Source organism: Cygnus olor (genome assembly GCF_009769625.2).
Source record: "Cygnus olor isolate bCygOlo1 chromosome W unlocalized genomic scaffold, bCygOlo1.pri.v2 SUPER_W7, whole genome shotgun sequence".
Lineage (NCBI taxonomy): Eukaryota > Metazoa > Chordata > Aves > Anseriformes > Anatidae > Cygnus > Cygnus olor.
In genome coordinates this window covers 1,622,909-1,643,145 of record NW_024429078.1, presented here as the reverse complement: position 1 = coordinate 1,643,145, position 20,237 = coordinate 1,622,909, and the positions used below count along the sequence as shown (strand labels likewise).

Sequence of the window (20,237 nt, the reverse complement as noted above, 5' to 3'; positions counted from 1 at the left end):
CTGTGTAAAAGGACTCATGCAGTGGTTAATTGAAACAAATGACCATGAAGCCACCACCTTACTCAGATAAGGTGATGATATTAGAGGAGATGGAAAGAAGGTGAAGAAGAGGAAGATATCTACCAAATTACACCTTAGAGAAAAGTTTTGCAAAAATCAGCAATTTATAAAGAAGAGAAGGGGGGAACTGTGGGAATAAAAATGTTGTTTTTGCACAGAGGTACATTGTTTAAAGGTAAGGAATGGGGTATTGAGATATGCTTGCAGTGATAAGAAAACTTAGCAGGGGACCTTGTAAAATGCAGACAACCAGACTCCTTAGAGCAATTAGGTGAAAATCACAGCGTCAAGTCAAGTCAGATAAGTGAAGAAACATTACCACTTCAAACAGTAAAAAAGTCAAAAGAAATTTGAAATTTAACAGGCCTGCAACTGAAGGCCATGCATTGTCTGTGAAGCATCAAATAGGTTATGAACCTGGATTACCCACTCAGTGAGGAAACAGGGGAGGGTCCTGTCATCAAAAAGTATATAAACTATATTATGGAACCAGTAGGTGCGCTCCTGCTTGGGGGACACCCACCATCGCAACCGCGAATAAGTTACTACTTCACTGAGATCCTTGCCTGAGCCTAAGTTATTGGCTACAGAGTGTTTCTCACATCCTCAAATCATTCCACTGGCTGCTTCAGCTTTCTTTCCAAGAATAATTACAAACACATGGGCCAGGTGGCTCCTAAACCAAATATTTTGACTCCTTCGTAATTTCTCTGAAAGAAATGATGACTAATCCAAGCGCAGGAAGAGGTGGCCAGTCCCTTCCAATGTAGGAACAGCCTAGTTACCAATCCCAGACTGCAGGGACTTCCTGACAAGGTAGTAATGGATGTGAGTCTAAGAACATACATATCACACCGACATGAGTAAGCCAGCCAACTCATTACAAAAGGAGAGCCCCATACCAAAACCTTCCTTTCCTTCCAAACAATGAGGCCAAACTGAACGTGACTCAAACCCATTATTCCCCAAGCTACAGGTTATTTTGGTTTTGTGGGACAGAGTGCTTAAACCTTGGTCCCAAGAGGCACCAAAGATGCACATTAGCCAAAGAGATCCTCTGAGCTTTTGTTTGGTTTGACAGAAGCCAAAAGGCTGACTGGCAGGAAAGGGAAGACAGCGGAGGTACCGCTAACTCAGTAACTCCTGGGAGATACAAGCCAAAAGTGACATGGTTTTGCCAGAACACAAGTGGCCACAAAGCACAGAGAGATGCCCAGCGCAATGCATCTTTTGCTTCACCAAAGCTTTTGTTTCTTTTAAGGAAAAACATGCCGGCCTTCTTTAAGTCTTGTTCCTTTCAGGTGAGGAGGTGACAGACTTCTCGCTTTCTGTATTTACAAGTGGGGAAAATAACAACCACAAAAGGTTTTTTTGGACTAACAGGAAGATTGAGAGAGAGAGGAATTGGAAGCAGTTATCTACCTTTGCCCACAAAGCATTGCCATAGGCCTTTGAGGGCCATCCTCTTAAGTTTGTGCAAGGAAGGGAGGGCAACCAGAGGGACAAAACCCCCCCACAACCCAATGCACAGCACTGCAGCATCACCAAATTCTGACAAAAAGCGCAAGCTGGCAGGCCGGCACCCCCAGCTACCACCCAGCCAAGGCTCCCCCCACGGCCTCGCAGGGTGACCATGGCCGGGGCGGGGGGGGAGGAGACGGGCTCACCTCGCCACGGAGCCTCTGCTTTCACTAAAAATACAGGGAAGGAGTAAAAAAAGGCAGAAAATAAAGGAAGAAAAGGCCGGGAGGCCGCGGCTTCACCCCCAAGCCTCATCCCAACCCCTCGGGGATGAGGCCCCCGGCCCGAAGGGCTCCCAGCGGTCGCCGGGGGGCACGGCCCGGCCCCCCCGAGGCCCGGCGAAGGGAGACCGTGACCTGCCGGCGGCAACAAAGAGGCCGGCGGCGGTGTCGGAGGCCCTGCGGGCGGGCCGAGGCGCGAGGCATGCAGCGTACCTTGAAGTACCCCCCCTCGTAGAGGGTGTTGGGCGGCCCGAAGATCGCCACCTCCCAGTTGTAGAGGTCGGACTCGTCGACCAGGGTGATGCGGAAGCCCTCGACCGGCTCCTCCTGCAGCGACTTCAGCTCCAGCATCAGCGCCTTCTGCGAGCTGCTCACCTGCTGCTGGGCCATGGCACGGCCTCCGCCGCTGCCACCCCCCGCCCCGCCCCGCCCCACACTACCGGCCACTGTTGCTACCGCCACTTCCTTTTGTGACGGCGCCCGCTCGCCGCTGACCTCAGCGCGCCGCGACACGCCCCACGCCCCCGGGACACGCCCCGCCCACCGGGTCACGCCCATTCACCCTGTAGCCACGCCTGCCCCTCTTGTAGCCACGCCCTTTCCCTGTGTAGACACGCCCGCTCTTCCGCGGAGACACGCCCGCTCCATGTGTGATCACGCCCACCCCCTTTGTAGCCCCGCCCCCACCCCGTGGAACCTCGCCCCAGCCCCGTGGAGATACGCCCCCACCAGAGTTCTTAAAGGAACAGCACCTCCTCCTTTCACCACTCCCCCCCTAGCATGCCCGCCATGTTCTTAGTGGTGGCTTCTGGAGGGTGGAGGACGCAGCCATGTCAGTGTGGTGTTGGGGAAGGATCAGCCACAGCAATGTGTTCCCCGTTCCTGGTGGGCAAATGGTGCTGGGTGACGGCGAGAGCACCACTGGGATAGGGACAGGGTTGGTGGCCACCATCCTGGCATGGCTTCTCCCTGACGTCCTGGTCTATGGTCCCCCATGGAGCTGCTGCACTGCAGGGCAAGGGTGTAGAGGCTGATGGTCCGGAGGTCATTTTCCTATGGAGGCTGTTGGGCACAGAGGCTGGTGGTCCAAACACAGAGGTGTTTTGGGAAATGGCAAGCATCCCATAGCGATCCCCAAACACCCAACGGTGACATCGAAACAGACAGTGCTCCCGTAGGCATCAGCGCTGTTTTCACATAGCTCCACAGATGCATGAGGTACCCACAGCCAGAAAATGGTTGGGTTCCTTCCTCCCATCCACCTGAGGAGGAAAGAAGCCTCCAGGGTCAAGGCGGTGCCCACCACAGCTCCACACACAGGGCTGTGAACACAAAAGCAAGGTTAAGACCTCAGACGGTGCCTGCGAGCTCGTATTCCTTAGCAAGTCTTTATGGAATCAAAGAACAAAGCGATGATCCAAAAGGAGGACAAACAGCACAGCACAACTGCAGATGGCACAAGTCTGGGTCTCGCTTCTGGAAGCGTTAATGCACACGCCTGTCAGCATATGGGGCCACTCAGCTGCTTGCAGCGTGCCTGGCACAGACGCACGTGTGAGCTGGAAGTCTTTCCTCGGCCAAGACGGGAGAAATAATGAGGAGGTAACACGGCACCGACATGGAAAAGTCGATGCGTATTACCTGATACGGAATTAAAGGGGTTCTAACGGGGATCATTTTAATAGCTAAATGCTATGATGAGTTCTGAATTATTTGTAACGTCCCCCAAAATGTCAGAGTTACTAAAAGGATATTTCTGCTCTCTGTGTACTTACGGTCAAATAAAAATTGTGGATGAATGAAAGTAAAAATCATATAATACCTTGATGTAAATCTATGGCATTGGATTACATGGAGTCTAGGGATGAAATGGTAAAGGACCTTGAGATGCTGCAATAGAGAGAGATTGAGGAGTGTTTACTTTAGAGATGAGATTAATTAAAAAGATCAAAGCAGTCACAGGCACCAAGAACAACAGGGCACTGTCCAGAAAGTGGGAACTGATAATGGGGAACGGTTACTTCACTGGACCGTGGGACTCACTGCTGCAGGACGTTACTCTGTCCAGGACTCGGTCCTTAATCCATTTCTGCTAGGCATTGCTTTCATCATTCTGCACATGGCAGGGCTACTTCACCTTGCAGTGGCCCAAGCTCCTTGGACAAACAACCTAGAGAAGCTGTGCCTGACCATCCCTCCACTCCTGTGTAGCTTCACCCCTCTGCCTTTCCTCCACCACCACTCACTGCTTTTCCACCCTGAGGACAACCCTAGGGGTAACCATTAGACCTGCAATCCATCTTTTCCAGACCCATGGACTTTCCAGAATGCATGGGATAGCTGTCACGGATCCAGCAGTGATCTGGGGCAGCCTGTGCTGCAGGTGGACACTGAAGTCCCCTCCTGGCACTGGGAGCCATGTCTCACTCCCCAGACCGTGGCCCTGGGAGGAGGCAGCATGCTTGCCCCATGCACCAGCTGCTACCAAGACAAATTTGCCATTGTTCCTGCGGCAAGCACAGCTTTCTCCCTTCCCTCCTCCTGCCACTACTCCCCTCATACTCCTCCAGCTCTTCCAGCTCTCCCTGAGGAGGCCCCCATCACCTTCTCCAGAAATGCTCTGTAGCCGGCACTGGTGCCTGGTCCTGAGCCTGTAGCTGTAAAACACTCTGGGGTTTGGCAGCTTGACATGCCAGGGGTACAGGCCCTTGCAACATCCCATCTCACCCCAGAAACTGTCCCTGCCAGGACTAGCACAGTTTTGCAGAAAACTGTTTAATTCTGCTCTCATGCCTCATGAACACTTCCACATTGCTTGCGTGGCTGAGAAGCTGCTTGTTGGAGGAGCTCTGCAGAGGTTGGGTTGTGTTGTGCTGGGGATATTTTCTGCCAGGAGCTCGGTCCCATGTTATTCTTATTTACATCTTGGGTTGCTGGATTTAACATTTTGACGATATGGGATCAGGCTGACTGGCAGGACATGTGGGCCAGGAGCCGAGTGCTCCCTTGGTGGCAGGTGCTTCCATCACCACTGGCTTTGGCCACCCTTCTTAGTGCCTCAACATCTGGGCCACATCTGGAAGGGCTGCAGGCACAGTGCTCTCAGCAGTGAGAGAAAGCACTTCAGCTCTGCCTGTCACGTCCCATCCATTTGCAATGAGTCACTGGCTTCATCCAACTTCTTCCCAACCCAACAGCCCCACTCTAACTGCTTCATTACATCTCCCTGCACCCCAAACCCTATCAGCCTCATTCATGCCTCCGTCCCCACCTCCCAAATGCCCAGGTTTAATGTTATGGACACTATCGTTTCCAAACGCCTCAGCACCCACTTCCAGCTGCCCCTCCACATGCCCTGCTTTCATTGCGGATGAGTCCGGGGAAGCACCCAACCCGGAGGGCCACGCTGTACCCTTTCCCACTGATGTTACACCACAAGGATTTTCCCGCACTGCTCCGTTAACGCCATGTCCCAGCTTCTGAAGAAACATGGCTTTGCCCAGAGGACAATATAGGGTTGAACCAAACAGCCAGAGCCAAACCCTTTTTGGATTGTGCTTGCCCCTATTCCTGTAGTAATTGAAGGAGTGTCCTGGTTTCAGTTAGGACAGAGTTAATTTTCCTCCTAGTAGCTGGCAGGTTGCTATGTTTTGGATTAGAATGAGAAGAGCGCTGATAACATGCTGATGTTTTAATTGTTGTAGAGCAGTGCTTACACCAAGCCAAGGACTTTTCAGCCTCTCTCTGTCCTGCTAGCGAGCAGGCTAGGGATGCAGCAGGAGCTGGGAGGGGACAGACCCAGGACAGCTGACCCAAACTGGCCAAAGGGGTATTCCATACCATCTGATGTCATGCTGAACAATATATAGGGGTGGCTAGCCGGGGTGGAGGGGGGGGGGCCGGCTGCTCGGGGATAGGCTGGGCATCGGTCAACGGGTGGTGAGCAATTGCATTGTGCATCACTTATTTCGTACACATTATTACTATTAATACTATTATTATTATTATTGTTGTTGTTATTATTTTCCCTGTCTTAATAAACTGTCTTTATCTCAACTCACAGACTTCACTTTCCCGTTCTCTCCCCCATCCCGGAGAGGGAGGGGGGAGGGTGAGCGAACGGCTGTGTGGTGTTTGACTGCCAGCCGGGCTAAACCACAACAAAGAGCTTTCCTTGCAGCCGGCCTCCAACACAGGCTGAAGCAGCCCAATGGTGGGAAGGATGGGAGAAACAGAGTTTGTCACCATTCAGGACTTATCTCCACCTACTGCCTGTCTCGAATGTTAACGAAAGAGGTAATCGTGCAAGAAAGTAAAGAAAACCCTGGTGTATTCAATAGGGCAGGCTGAAAATTTTCCATCAGGCCTGCTTTTAGAGGGAATACTGATCTTTTTCTCCCAAACTTTTTTTTTCTCTTTCACAAAAGCATCCACTTTTCACAGAAAATAGATACCATCGAAGAAACAGAGCATTGGGAAGCCCGGGCACTGCTCTCCCACAGACAGACACTGCACGCCTGCACGTGGGGCTCTCTGTGTGGTGTGCTCTGCCACAAACCCTGTGCTTGTTCTCTCTCCATCTCAGTTTTTTGAAGGAACAGCTTTGCTCTTTGGCCTCGGAAAAGGTGAAATAGGATCTGGTGTAGGGAAGTGTGGCTCCAGGAAGGAAGCCTCAGCAGCAAAGGAGAAGGCTACACATGCCGTTAAGCCAGCTCCCAGATGAAGAGCTGGTCTCTGTAAACTGGACCTCAGATGCCACTGGTGCCTTATGTAAATCTGAGATGAAAACTTCTCTTTAAGCCCTTTCTGCTTTGTTCTCATCATCTATTTTTAATATCTCTCTTCCTCTTCTCTTTCCTCCTTCCTGAGCACCGCATTCATGAACGACGACAAACTGAGAGTTAACTCCTCTGCTTAGCAACAGCAGAAGTCTGCCACGGGAGCTTTGGGAATGCAAATACTGCCTCGGTGTCACACTGGAGGGTTACTGCCCTGTGAGCTGGCAGAGAGAGGGGACAAGAGGTGGGAAGAGAGGGCAGGCCCCACCTACGCTGCTCAGATCCCAGGGCACAATCAACTCACATGATTTTCTACAGAGCTTTATCCAGTTTATTTCCTGAGTGGCTCTGAGGATGAGACATCTGCTCCTTCCTCCAGGGAACAGGACCAGCCTAGGCTAAAGCACAAAGCCATCTCTTCTCCTGCTGCCTCCTCCCTGCTCCTCTGCTCTGGCGAGGCATTGGCAGGGACCCTGGTGGCTCTGGGAGCCCAACCTGGACTTGAACACTGTCAGATAGATGCTGCTGTGATAGAGAAGATCAGGCAGGGGTAGGAGCTCTGCTCAGCTGCCCTAAAAACTGCTCACAGCCCCCCGGGAGCCCTTTGTAACTCAAACTAAGGACAGCTATTTCTGCGGGACTCAGAATCAGTGCAGAACACCTGGAGGTCCACCTTGTTGCCTTCCTGCACCAAGGCAGTATCAGCTTGTCCTAAGCAGTCCCAGGCATGTTTCTCCAAGCAGTTCTTCCATATTTGCTCAGCCTGCTCCTTCAAACTCCCCAAACTGGAGATCAGCTTGCTTCTAGGTCAGTGTACCTCTGGGCTCACCTCACCTCCCAGTTCGCATTCCTTCTTGTCGCTTTTAGGTCTCCCCCACCCCAACTTATATTGTGTTTCTTCTAATCTAGGCCACTGTAGGTACAAAGAAGACAGCGAGGGGACTAGATTATTTCCTCCATCTCTTCCCTGAAGTGCTGTCCACTGGTGCAGGTCTCCAGTCGTGCTTCACAGACCGGTTTCTCTGTCAAGGAGAAATCAGTCACAGAGGAATATGGGCATTTCTTCTGTTGTTTGCACCTGAAACCTTGGTCCCAGACCAGAGGGCAGCCCAGCATCATGGTGATGGAGCTCAAGACAGGCAGCAAGGCCCCACTGCCAAACAAATATTTCCCTATAAGCTCCCCAAGCATTTAGTGAGGGGAATCAACGTGCAATCATCACCTACATAGGGACTGGGTTTGGAGAGCAGGTCCAAGTGCTCAGGGGAAGTGACTGTGAATCTCTGAGGATAAAAGTCTGTCCACAATTCACCTTTTGGCTCTGTTTCACCTAAAAATGGGGCAAGCAGATCCTCAGGCAGAACTCATCACAGAGATGAAGAGATGCTTTCAATAGGCAGTCAGCAGCATCTGGGTTAACAGGAGCCTCATGCATCAAAGTAGCCACCAGCAGGGAAATGCAAAGTTCGAAAGATTCAGAACAAAGCAAAAGAAAAAATGAAGGGAAAAGAAGGCCTTTGGTATTTTTTTAACCTATTTGATTTGCCCTTTATCCTGCTTGTTTAAATTTGAATGGAATAAAGTTGTCTTTTTTCCTTTTTTTTTTTTTCCCTTTCTACTCTCGTTTGTTCTTCTAAAATGGATGAAGTCCATCACAGGGGTTTGATAAAAGAGTGCCATGAAAATGCCTGCTGCTGCTCTCATTCAGCTGATGAATAAATTATAAGCACATTACAATGCTATTTCAGCTGTGATTCCCAGGCCCGGGTGTGTGTGTGTGTGTGACAGCTGTGACCTTATGCCTGTCAGACGGTAGTTTGCATTTCCAAAGAGTTTGTGTAACCCACTGTTTGGGTCATCTTACACCTCCTGTTCTGGGCTCAGTGCGCAGAGATAACTGAGTCTGTTGGACCTGCTGGCTGTGGAGACAGTCCTCCAGCTGTGGTGGCACGTGTTGTGGTCCACAGAGGTTCCTGATCTGATTTCTGCCCTCCCAGCAGCCATATCATAGAATCATAGAATATCCCCAGTTGGAAGGGACCCATAAGGATCATCAAGTCCAACTCCTGGCACCACACAGGTCTACCCAAAAGTTTAGACCATGTGACTAAGTGCACAGTCCAATCGCTTCTTAAATTCAGACAGGCTTGGTGCCGTGACTACGTCCCTGGGGAGCCTGTTCCAGTGTGCGACCACCCTCTCGGTGAAGAACCTCTTCCTGATGTCCAGCCTAAACCTCCCCTGCCTCAGCTTCACACCATTCCCACAGGTCCTATCACTGGTGATTAAGGAGAATAGGTCACCTGCCCCTCCACTCCCCCTCGCGAGGAAGCTGTAGACTGCGATGAGGTCCCCCCTCAGCCTCCTCTTCTCCAGGCTGAACAGGCCCAGTGACCTCAGCCGCTCCTCATATGTCTTCCCCTCTAGGCCCTTCACCATCTTCGTCGCCCTCCTCTGGACACTCTCCAGCAGTTTAATGTCCTTTTTGTACTGTGGTGCCCAGAACTGCACACAGTACTCGAGGTGAGGCCGCACCAGCGCAGAGCAGAGCGGGACAATCACTTCTCTCGACCGACTAGCGATGCCGTGCTTGATGCATCCCAGGATACGGTTGGCCCTCCTGGCTGCCAGGGCACACTGCTGGCTCATATTCAACTTGCTGTCAACCACAACCCCCAGATCCCTCTCTGCGGGGCTGCTCTCCAGCGTCTCGTCGCCCAGTCTGTACGTATAGCCAGGGTTGCCCCGTCCCAGGTGCAGGACCCGGCACTTGCTTTTGTTAAACTTCATGTGGTTGGTTATCGCCCAGCTCTCCAATCTGTCCAGATCTCTCTGAAAGGCCTTTCCACCCTCAGCCGAGTCCACAACTCCTCCAAGTTTGGTGTCGTCGGCAAAGTTGCTCAAAACACCTTCTAGTCCTACATTCAAATCATTTATAAAAACATTGAAGAGGACTGGCCCTAAAATGGAGCCTTGAGGGACCCCACTAGTGACCATCCGCCAGCATGATGTGGCCCCATTTACCACAACCCTTTGAGCCCTGCCCATCAGCCAATTGCTCACCCATCGTATGATGTTTTTGTTAAGTTGTATGCTGAATATGAGGAATGTGACGGTTTATTGATGGGAATGTAACTGAGGTGTCCATGTAGTTCAGTTTCTGTGCTGGGGACTGGCCTTTTAGGTTCCTTGAGGAAGGACTGACCTTTCCTTGAGGGCAGGTGGCCATCAGGCTGTACCTCCTGGCTATCCCTGTCCCTGGGGATGAGTGATCTGGGCTGGGCTGGGAGAGGAGGGAGAGGGGCTGGAGCCCATGGGGCAGCTGCCTGGTGGGCTCCTGAGTCTGTCAGACCTCACTTCCACCTTCAGAGCAGCATCAGTCCCATGCCTGTGCCACAGCACAGCAATGCACCCGGTAACCCAGAAATTATGGAAAGGTGTGGGCAGGGTCAGCTCTCTGAGCAGAATGGCACGTCAGGGTCCAGTGCTGGACTTCCCTCCAATTAATGACCTCTGGTTTTCTTTGAAGATACCATGGCTTTTGCTTGGCCATCCACTCTCTCATCCACTTGGCCAGCTGGAGAGCTTGAAGCAGATGGCAGCTGCAGAAGCAGGAGGTGAGAGGGGTGGGTGTGAAGGCACAGAGGGGAAGATGGGGTCATCTTCTGCCAATAGCTCCATGAAAATGCAATGCCAGTCAGGCTTAGCTGAAGATGCACGGCTCAGGTCCTGCCCAGGACCTTTTGGCCTTTTCATGACCATTGTCACAACAAATATGAACAGATTCAGAAGAAGGAAAGCAAACTGCAGCATAAGCACCAAGCCCCAGGTGCAAGCAACAGGCTTGGGTGGCCAAATGTCTGAGAGACTCCCTTGGGCAAGAAGGTCCAGAGACAGATCAGGAGGTGTTCCCCTAGGGAGTCCAGCTCCAAATTCCTAAAATGAGATGTTCTTCTAAAAAATGTTTGCAGGGCTCATGTGGCAGATGCAATATCTCACTCGTCTGCATCCATGAGCAGGCTGTGAGCTCTGGAAAACACTGTGGGGGGTGTGAAGCCCTGCTCAGAAGCATTGGGTTGGATAAAGAGGAAGATCATTGCAATGGCCCTGCACACTTCTCACATTTCTCTGTGCGTCCATGCATGGCTGGGAGGAGGCTGAACGTTCCCGCAAGAGCCTGAATCACCACCAAGGTAATTAATGCAAATTTCCCAAACAGGCGAACAAGTCTGGAGAAGCCTCGCTGCCTGGCCTGAACGCACTGAACGGTGCAGTCATCTTCACCCCAGGGCTTGCAGTCCCTTGGAAATTTAGGAAGAGCTTCTAAGGGGTCTGGAAAAGAAATTGACCAGAAAACCACCGGTCTGATCTCACATGGCCTAAACCCTCCAGTGTTGTCCACTTGGGAGAGCAGTGCTCATGTACCCTCCTGGAGATGGGAGGGCCATGAAGGGATGGGAGCCTCATCACAAGCATGCAAGGACAAGGGCTCAGGAGGCAACAGCTGGAGGTTGAACCCTTGGCCCCACCAGCTCCCCTGCACCCCATGTGCCCTACAAACACCTGTCGCTGGTGGCTGTAGGGGATATGGGGTGTCTGTCCCGCTTTTTCCACCAGCACTTTGGGCTCTTGCAGACCTTGGGGACACCCCTGTTATGTCCCTGCCCTGTTTGTCTGGACTGTGTGTGGAGCAGAAGGTGGCCGTGCCCTGCAGGTGCATTGCTACCTCACTCCCCATCTACAGCTGCCTCCAGGGGCAGGTAAATCTCCTCCAGACTCGCTTTCCTGCCAGGACATTTTCATGACTTACCACCGTGGTTCTCCATCCTGCAGTTGGCTGCACCAACTCCAAGCTGTCAGTGCACAGCGGGTTTTGCACATCCCATGTCCTTGGCCCACCTAGCACCTCTCAGCATCCTTGGGGTCCTCTGCCTGGCCTGCAGGATGGGTTCTTCTCCTTCTGTGAACCTCTGCTGTGGATTCAAGGGCTGGCAGAGTGTGGAGGGAACCGGTGCCAGGCTGCATGCCCAATCTGGGTGCACCAGGGCTGGTCCCCTCCACATAAGCACCCTCCTTTTAAAGGTGGAGAAGGCTCCGATGCTGCCGAAACCATCAGCTGAATGGCAGGCTGAGGATTTTATCTCAGACAGCTTTATTTTATCTTTGCATGGGTGTCCCAAGGGTGCGGAGGAGGGAGCCAACTCAAGCCTTTGCATCCAGACCCTCATTTCCGCAGCCCAGCTGCTACAAGCCCCAATGCCCTTGTTCTTGCCTCTGACGGAGGCTGGGAAGCAGGTGAGAGAGGCCGATGTGTTCCCTCAAGCCACAGGGGAGGCATTCAGCTGGATGAGCTGGCTGCAGCCCAGCCCTGGCTGGTCGGTGCTGTCCTTGTCTCCGAGAGCATTGAGGGGCCTTTCCTTGCTCTCACCCTGGGGAATATAAAACACCTCTGAATGTACTTGCTGGCTGGTGAGAGGGACCCAAAAAAAGGCAAGCGTTAGCTGTTTCCCTCTTGGATGAGAGGAGCGAGAGGGGCAAACAGCGGTGCGTGGAGCGAAGGTTGGTGTCCTGGTTTCAGGTAGGACAGAGTTAATTTTCCTCCTAGTAGCTGGCAGGGTGCTATGTTTTGGATTAGAATGAGAAGAGCGCTGATAACATGCTGATGTTTTAATTGTTGTAGAGCAGTGCTTACACCAAGCCAAGGACTTTTCAGCTTCTCGCTCTGTCCTGCTAGCGAGCAGGCTAGGGATGCAGCAGGAGCTGGGAGGGGACAGACCCAGGACAGCTGACCCAAACTGGCCAAAGGGGTATTCCATACCATCTGACGTCATGCTGAACAATATATAGGGGCGGCTAGCCGGGGTGGAGGGGTGGCCGGCTGCTCGGGGATAGGCTGGGCATCGGTCAGTGGGTGGTGAGCAATTGCATTGTGCATCACTTGTTTCGTACACATTATTAGTAGTAATACTATTATTATTATTATTGTTATTATTATTTTCCTGTCTTAATAAACTGTCTTTATCTCAACTCACAGGCTTCACTTTCCCGTTTCTCTCCCCCATCCCGGAGAGGGAGGGGGGAGGGTGAGCGAACGGCTGTGTGGTGTTTGGCTGCCAGCCGGGCTAAACCACAACAGTTGGCAAACTGAGTGGGGAGAAACTGCATCGGGCAGGGGCTGCAAAGCAGGAACCGCGCGGAGCGGTGAGCATCTCGCAGGGACCAAATCCCTCCTGTTGTGAAGAAGCAGCAAAAACACTGCAAAGGGCACACAACTTGGGTAAAAGCTTTTCTCCATCTCAAATGTGCTCTTCTCTTGGCATCCATTTTTAATAGAGTTCCCGCTCTTTTTTTTTTTCTTCTTTCTAAGTGCAATGCTGGTGAGCATTGCCAGGGCACTCAGTTCCTTCCCTTGGCAGCACAACACGTGCTCAGCTTCAGAAAAGCAGAGATTTCCCTAGAGTGAGACGTATTTTCATTTACCTGATCAATTATGAGCAACAGAAATTAGAAGGGAGAGTTTGGTAACATCGTGCCTTGCTTGTCCTCTAACGGGATAAAGCTGTTTCTTCCAGAATCATCTCCAGCTGAGCTTGACGTGGTTATAAGGCATTTTGCTCTTTTTGTCTTCATATACGTGAAAATATTGTCCCATTCATTCTCCTGTTTGCTTCTGCCGCCTACCCTCCATTTCATTTACCCTCATCAACATCATGTATTTCCTATATGTATAAAATATGTATACATACATGCTTCTCTCATATCCACTTGCTGGCTAAAAATTCGTGGTAGCTGTCAAAGAGTGATACAAGAGCACAATGAAAATACCTTCCTATTTCTCTTAATATTCTGATGATTAATAAATAATAATAATAAAAAAAATCAGAGTAATACTTTATCTAGGGTTCTCTGAGCCCAAGATACAGGAATAAATATCACCTGTGACACTCTCAGCACTTCTCATCCTCAGAGATGTTTCCAGAGGTTCAGCAATGCAGAAGCCAATGAGAGGCTTCTCATGGATTGGCTGCTTCCTGGGTGCCAGGCTGGCAATGTGGGCAGCAGCATTTTATTGACATTGGAGGTGGCTACAGGCAGAGACCAGAAACCTTGAGGCTTTCTTCCAGAGTCTGGGGCAGCCCTAGGTGGGCTATAGCTGCTTGGGCACATATTTATTGCTCTAAACACTTCCTTTTCTTTCCTGTGAGGGTGCTCAACCACTGCAAGGCTGATGCCCTGTGCCTCTCACTGGGCAAGAGGCATTTGGATAATGCCTTCATCTGCAGGCTTCGATGTCTGCTTAGCCCTCAAGTGCTCAGGCACTTGCACTCAACTGTCTTGGTAGGTCCCTGCCAACTGAACTATTCTATTCGATTTGATTCAATTCTATCATGTTCTGCATCACAGGAATGAGAGGGGAGATTTGGAAATTCCCACCGACAGGTCTTGTGCTGGTCTCCTTCTGCTCTCACCTTATCTCATGGCCTTCAGGCTCAGTGTATCGGCAGCTGGTACTCTATCAAGGCCCTGCACTGAGCGATTTCCCCCCATCGCCCTATCTCCGGAGCCTGCCCGAGCAGCTCCCACGGGCGCTATCTCCTCTCCCCACCTGCTGGGTGCCTCTGGGAGATGCTTGCACAGTTCTGCAGCCAGATCATGTCCTGGGCTGCCCCGTGGTCCTGGCCCTACTGCTGGGGCTTTGCTGGTGCAAAAGTGCATCCCTCATCCCTCTCTTTGCTCTTCCAGCTCTTCACCCTTTACAGAGCATCTCTCTGTCTGTGTGCCCTGTTTATTTGGAAAGGCTTCCCTTGGTCATCCCCATGGGCTCTGTGCCCCATCCAGCCGCGCTGGGCTGAGCTCCAGGGCCAGATTCATGCAAGTGGATAACAAACTTATCGGGACTGACGTGGTGTTTCAGTATTGGGCAACTGGGACCGCTTCACTGCCTGCAGTTACCTGATCCCGGCTTCTCTTACAGTGCAGAGAGGCATTTGCAATGGCAAGCGGGGAGAGAAGGGAATCACAACCAGCCCCAAAACAATCACCTTCCTTTTCTTGTCTATAGAAATGGCCCATCAAGCCCAGTACCACTCTTCATGAAAGTCCACCCTTGGACAACCATGGAAGGATGTCAGAAGATGCGATACTTCCCCAGAATAGTTCCCTGTCCTCCGACAATTTTCTGTGACTCAGAGTCCCTGAGTCAGAGGTGTCTTTGTATGTAATAGTCTTCAGCAGATTTTTCTCCCATTACTTTGGTTATTTTTGAAGTTGAGTAAATTTTAAGCATTTGCAACATCCTGTGGCACACAGCTTCCCAGTCTAATGGCCTGTTTGGGTGCAAAATCATTTCCTTTGGTTTGTTTTGATCCTGTCACCTGGTAGTTTTTTTGATGCCCTTATCCTCACGTTGGAGGAGATGATGACCAGTCCTTTTCTACCCAAGTGCTTTCTGCCCTTCATTATTTTACAGGCTTTACCATAACGTTTCCCATGCACATCTTTTGGGGACAGGAGAGTCTCATCCTGCACAGCTGTCCCTTCTATGGATGCTGAGACCTTAAGCTGTTATGATCACCTGAAGACGACTTCCCTTTGGTCTTCATCCCTTTCATAAGTACCACAAGTCTCAGGTGCACCTCCACAAATTGTCTAAAAGACAAAACAAAAGAAAATGCCCCAAAATGAGATGTCACCACCAAGGTGACTTCAAATTGTCCCGTCTGTATTTTCTCCCTTGGGTGCTACTGCTGTCCTAACCTAGACTGCAGGACTGGGGGAACCCATCTCTTTGTGTTTGCTCACACACACAGGGGACACAAAAAACCCTTGAGTGATAGCAGAGCACACAGAACAGTGGCACTTGCTGTCCTGAGGGCTTTAGGGTTTCTGTGGGGAACCTGAGCGAGAGCCCAGGACAAGAGCCTCCACACCCACAGGACTTTTGCCAGCTGTTTCTGCAGAGGCAGAGCTTTCATGCCTGGTCTCTGCTAGCACCCTCTTGTGTGGACTTTCCAGTGGCTAGTAATGAGTTTGGTCCGACTTTGGTCCTTCTCCTCCCAGTTAAGCTGCCTGATCCCACAAAACATCTCCGAAATGCCAGCATCTGGGGGTGAAGCTGCCCCCATTGGTTCAAAGCTAGGAGTGAGGAGGGATCTGGCAGCGACAGGCAGCGTGGTTGCATCATCTCTGTTTCTGTGGGAAGTGAGAGCAGAATGGGAACTGTGAGGGAGCTGCCTGACCACCCGTGCCAGCCCTGGATCAGCTCTCCTGCACCGTGGTAAACCCTGCCACTGCTCTGCCTCAGTTTCCCCATCGGGTGAGCAAAGAGAATGGACCCCAGTGGTCTTGAAGGGTCATTGGGAGCTGGGACAAAGACAAAAAGAGCCAGAGCGGTTAAATCTGAGCTAGGCATGCCTTCCGCTATGCAAGTCATCATCACCACCCTCACCCTGCCAATGTTTTCCCTTCTTGCCCAGGTGATCCCTTTGCCCTGGCACCGTTTGCTCCAGTTCAGCCCCGTTTGCCCTTCCCGGTTCCGTGACAGCCAGCGCCACATGAAGTGAGGGAAGGATGGAGGGACGGAGGGGGCACTGGGTGCCTTGGCACTGGGAGGTTTAAGCCATGGATAAATAAATGCCACATTTACATGTTCCTGGCTCTCTCCACTACATTTAGTCTCAGGAGCTGCCTTGGAGATTGATTTTTTTTTTTAATGGAGCAATATTCTGCTGGAGGGGGGAGATTGCTGAGGGCTGTTTTCATGGGATCGTGGCAAACAAACCATCACTGATAACGCATTGCACTAATGCGAGAGGTCTGAGCTTCACAGGTCCTTCCCCTCCCTTGGTGTCCCTGGTGTGATTTTTGGAGGCTGCAGGTTGTTTCTTAGGATCAGAAAAAAATAAAGAAAAAAAAAAAGAAAAAGTTTCTCCTCCCTGTTGCTATGTGTAAAGCCCACAGCAACAGCAGGGAAATCAGGCAGACTCACTCTCTAGCCTGTCACAGAAAGCAAGCCAAAAGCAAGCAGAAAATAAAAACAAGGATGCAAAACCATCTACGCAAAAAGCAAACCGGCAATTTAAAAGGAGGCAGACGCTGCTAGTGTGCTATGAAACGTGTGAGCTTCCCATCATCTCTCTGTAAAATTCAGGTCACCCAAGTTTTGTGATAAAGCTGTCGGAGCTGCTGGCTTCAGGCAGTCACAACCAGTACGTATGGATTATTTAAGTCCTCTCTGATTTTATGACCTTTTAGGGGATTTTTTTTGTTTGTAAGTGGAGCATGTAACACACTCTCCCAGAGCACAACCCACTCGGGAGGGCTCTGGATGTCATGGGATCCTGGACCCTGGTGCTGGGGACCTCGTACAGCTCCAGCACTGCTGATGCTGAGATTTGCAAAGCGTGTGCTCCAGTAGAGCGGGCAGGTGAGGCTTCACGAAGCAGGTCACCATCCTGCCATGCCACGTGTGACCGCTGGTGCTGGTGAGATGCAGCAGGGGACCAGCACCCCATCATCCCTATAGGGACCTGAGCCCTTCAGCCTGTCATTTGAAGGGGACCCGGGGTTGGGCACTTGAAACGACTTTAGAAAAGCACTTGAAATTACTTTAGAAGAAAAGAGGCCTGTTTAATCCTACAGTGAACTGCAGCTTCTGCTGCACTGAGACAGACCCCAAGACCCCACCTCTCCCCAGGAGAGGAAGCAATGTCCTTGGGTGGCCAGACCATGGCTTTCTGTGGCCATGGCATGGCCAAGGGGTTCAGGGGCTGGATGCAAAGCTCTGGTGGGGAGTGCCCTGGGCAGGAGCTGGCTTTGCCTGTGGGAAGCGTGGGACATCTGCGGGTGATGCTGCCCCCAGGTCCCAGCCCATCCGGTGTTGGCGGGGGCCCCGTCCCCTTTCTTGGTGTCACCTCTATGTACCTGCATACAGGACATCCACCTGTACCTCCTAGGAAAGCATCAGCTCAGGGACACCACACCAAGGAAACTGCCAGGCTCCAGGGGATGGAGCCAGGGGACAGATCCCTCCCATTCCTGGATGTGGGGCCGGGGCATGGCCAGACACAGGATCCTGTGGCTTTTTGGGCAAGTGGGAGGCGGTGGTGGAAAGCGAGCAGCGCCTGTGAGGGCGGGTACAGGGAGTGGCATGCTGTGAAGCAATTTTTGGTGATGATTATTAGTATTAGCATTTAAGAATGGGACCTAATTAATGACTCGCTAGGTGCTGAAATACTTTGTTAAATAGCCTCTTGCAGGAAAGGCGTCACCAGCACTGCTGCAGGGCTGGCTGGGTCACCCCGGGACAGCACGTATGTACGTATACATAAGTGTATACGTGTGCATGTGTGTACGTATGTGCATGTGTCGGTGTGTAGGTGTGTGCCTCCAAAGGGAGGCTGTTTTGGGGTGGGTGTTACAAGGGGATGCTGAGGTGCTTTCACCAGTGACACCCGTGGGCATCCCGGTCACCCACCCAGAGCTGCTGCTCGCTCCCTGATGGCACAGTCCCTCGTCCCCTGTTGCTCTCAAGCAGCACAGGGACGTGACCTTGTGGGCAGTGATGATCAAACGAGTTTTACCAGCCCTCCTAAAAATCCCGAGCAGGGCTGTAATTGCCCTCACCCTGAATCAGAGGGGGCCCGACCCCACAGGTATGCCCATAGCAGCCAGAGTTGTCAAGCAGTGAATCATGGCACAGTGGGGTCAGGACACAGTGAACTGGAAATTTGGGAGAGGAACTGAGCTGGACCAGGGGACCCTGGCATTTCAGGGCACTGGTGGAGATGGAACTGCTCTGCTTCCCTGAGAGCCTGAGCCGGATGCAGCAAAGGCAGGTGGATAATCAGGCGCCCAAGTGAATATACACACGGGTGAGAGCATGCTCGAGTGAGTGTTGCTCGGGTTAGTGTGTGCTCAGGTGAGCACAATGGGCTGAGTGGCACCCATATGTGCGGCACCCATGCGGGTGAGCACTCGAAGTGTTGGAAATAGAAATAAAATTATCTGAATCCCAAATCTGTGACCTCCCACTAGGGGATGCACATGGGATGGGCCTTTAAATACCCTGACAACCTGAATCTAGCTGGACCTGAGGTTTGGAGCTGTTTCTGCAAAGGCACCATCTTAAAGGGAATATTTCTCCTGCTCCAGTAACCCACTTGTAGGCTTCAACCAGCTGCCCTTGCTTACCCCAGCCTTGCAGGAATTTCCCTACGCAACCTGGGCTCTGCAGTTTTGCCTTGTGCACTCTGCAGGTTACATGCGGGATGCCCACCCTGACAAATTGTGAAGTAGTGCTCCCCTGGCTGCTCTGAGCTTGTCCTACCCAGGAGCACACTGGCAATGCTGCCTGTGGCCTGGCTCCTTTGGGAAACAAAGCTATTTTCTGGGTGTGCTGAAAACTTCAGGCATAGTATTTTTGCAGTAACTCAGTTTGGTCAGAAATCCTCATGCCAGAAGCCATGCACAGCTCCTGCTGAACCACCTGAGGCATCACTTGGTAGGACAGGGCTGTTACACCCAACCATGGAGAGCCCGTCCATGTGGACAGAGCAAACCATCTCTGCTGTCTGCCAGGCAGATCAGAGGGGGGCCCTAGATCACTCCTCAGCCTTGTTTTTGGGGCTGTTTGGGGACCAAGCTGCTCGGGTGCAAATGTTACGGTGCCTCTGATTCATGGAAGAACTCTATAACTCAAAGCAAATAAGTTATAAAGTAGGTATGTGGTTTATTTCGGCGCCGGGCGCATACGGGATAGCTCCCAAAGGCATGCGCACCTTACCATGGCAACTTGCTTTGGTTATATGCAGTAAAGAGTTACATATTCATGAAGTTTCCCAATACACCTATACATATTCATAACCCGTCCCCGCTTTGTATTAAAATTAGCTCCAAGAAGTCATTTCCATAAACTCCTCCCATCTGCGCCTGCGCAATGCCTTCTGGTGGTGGTCGTCAGGGGGTCGTGGGGATGAAGTCCGATAACTCCTCTTCATCACCACTAGTTGACCCCCTGCCTTTGTACAGACTCAGCTGCTCCTTGGCTCTTGTCCAAACCACGAGGTCGGTCTCAGCTGGTTTTTGAGACAGCTTCCCCATTTTTGTCAGGAAACATCTTCTGTGAGGGGTCCCGAGACTCCTTGTTTCGGTTAATTTGCACAGTAGTAAGCAAAGACACTCAGCAATATCTATTTTAAAGCGGATAAGCAAGCCCCCATTCTTCCTGGCTTTCATAATAACGATTGTTTTATTTAGAAATCATTAATACGATTAAGCAAGCCCCCATTCTTCTATCCCTGGCTTCACCTCCTGCTCCAGGCTGGGTTGAAAGCTGCTGTGGGCTGACTTTTGCAAGGAGGGGTTGGCCATTTTGCCTGGAAGGTAGGAACTGACGGAGAGCTGCAAACACTGTCCTGAGCACATTAGCAGGATGTACTGGAGCAAAAAACCAATTATGTGAGAAAAACACCAAAAATCCTGTTGTGAGAGAATTTTGGAGATAAGCAAAGCCCCTGGGGGATGCAAACAGAGGGCTGGAGCCAACCTGGGGCTGCCCCCATCCCATGATGACCCGTGGTATTAGGACTGCTGCAGTGATGTGACTGGGCGTGGTTTGTTGCAAACTGTATGTAAGCTCATGAAAATTGTAGGGCAT

At 51.5% G+C, this 20,237-nt stretch overlaps 2 protein-coding genes across 2 annotated transcripts in view; both read right to left on the bottom strand.

Annotated features, from left to right (window-relative positions):
• LOC121063017 (ubiquitin-conjugating enzyme E2 R2-like) overlaps positions 1-2,305 on the bottom strand; it is a 76,631-nt gene extending 74,326 nt beyond the window's left edge. Inside the window, 1 exon segment of the mRNA XM_040543325.1 lies at positions 2,016-2,305. Coding sequence (XP_040399259.1) covers positions 2,016-2,192 — 177 coding nt within the window. The 5' untranslated portion in view covers positions 2,193-2,305.
• Positions 1-20,237, bottom strand: part of LOC121063021 (CUGBP Elav-like family member 4) — a 1,483,068-nt gene that overhangs the window by 277,238 nt on the left and 1,185,593 nt on the right. The gene's annotated exons all lie outside the window — the stretch shown is intronic.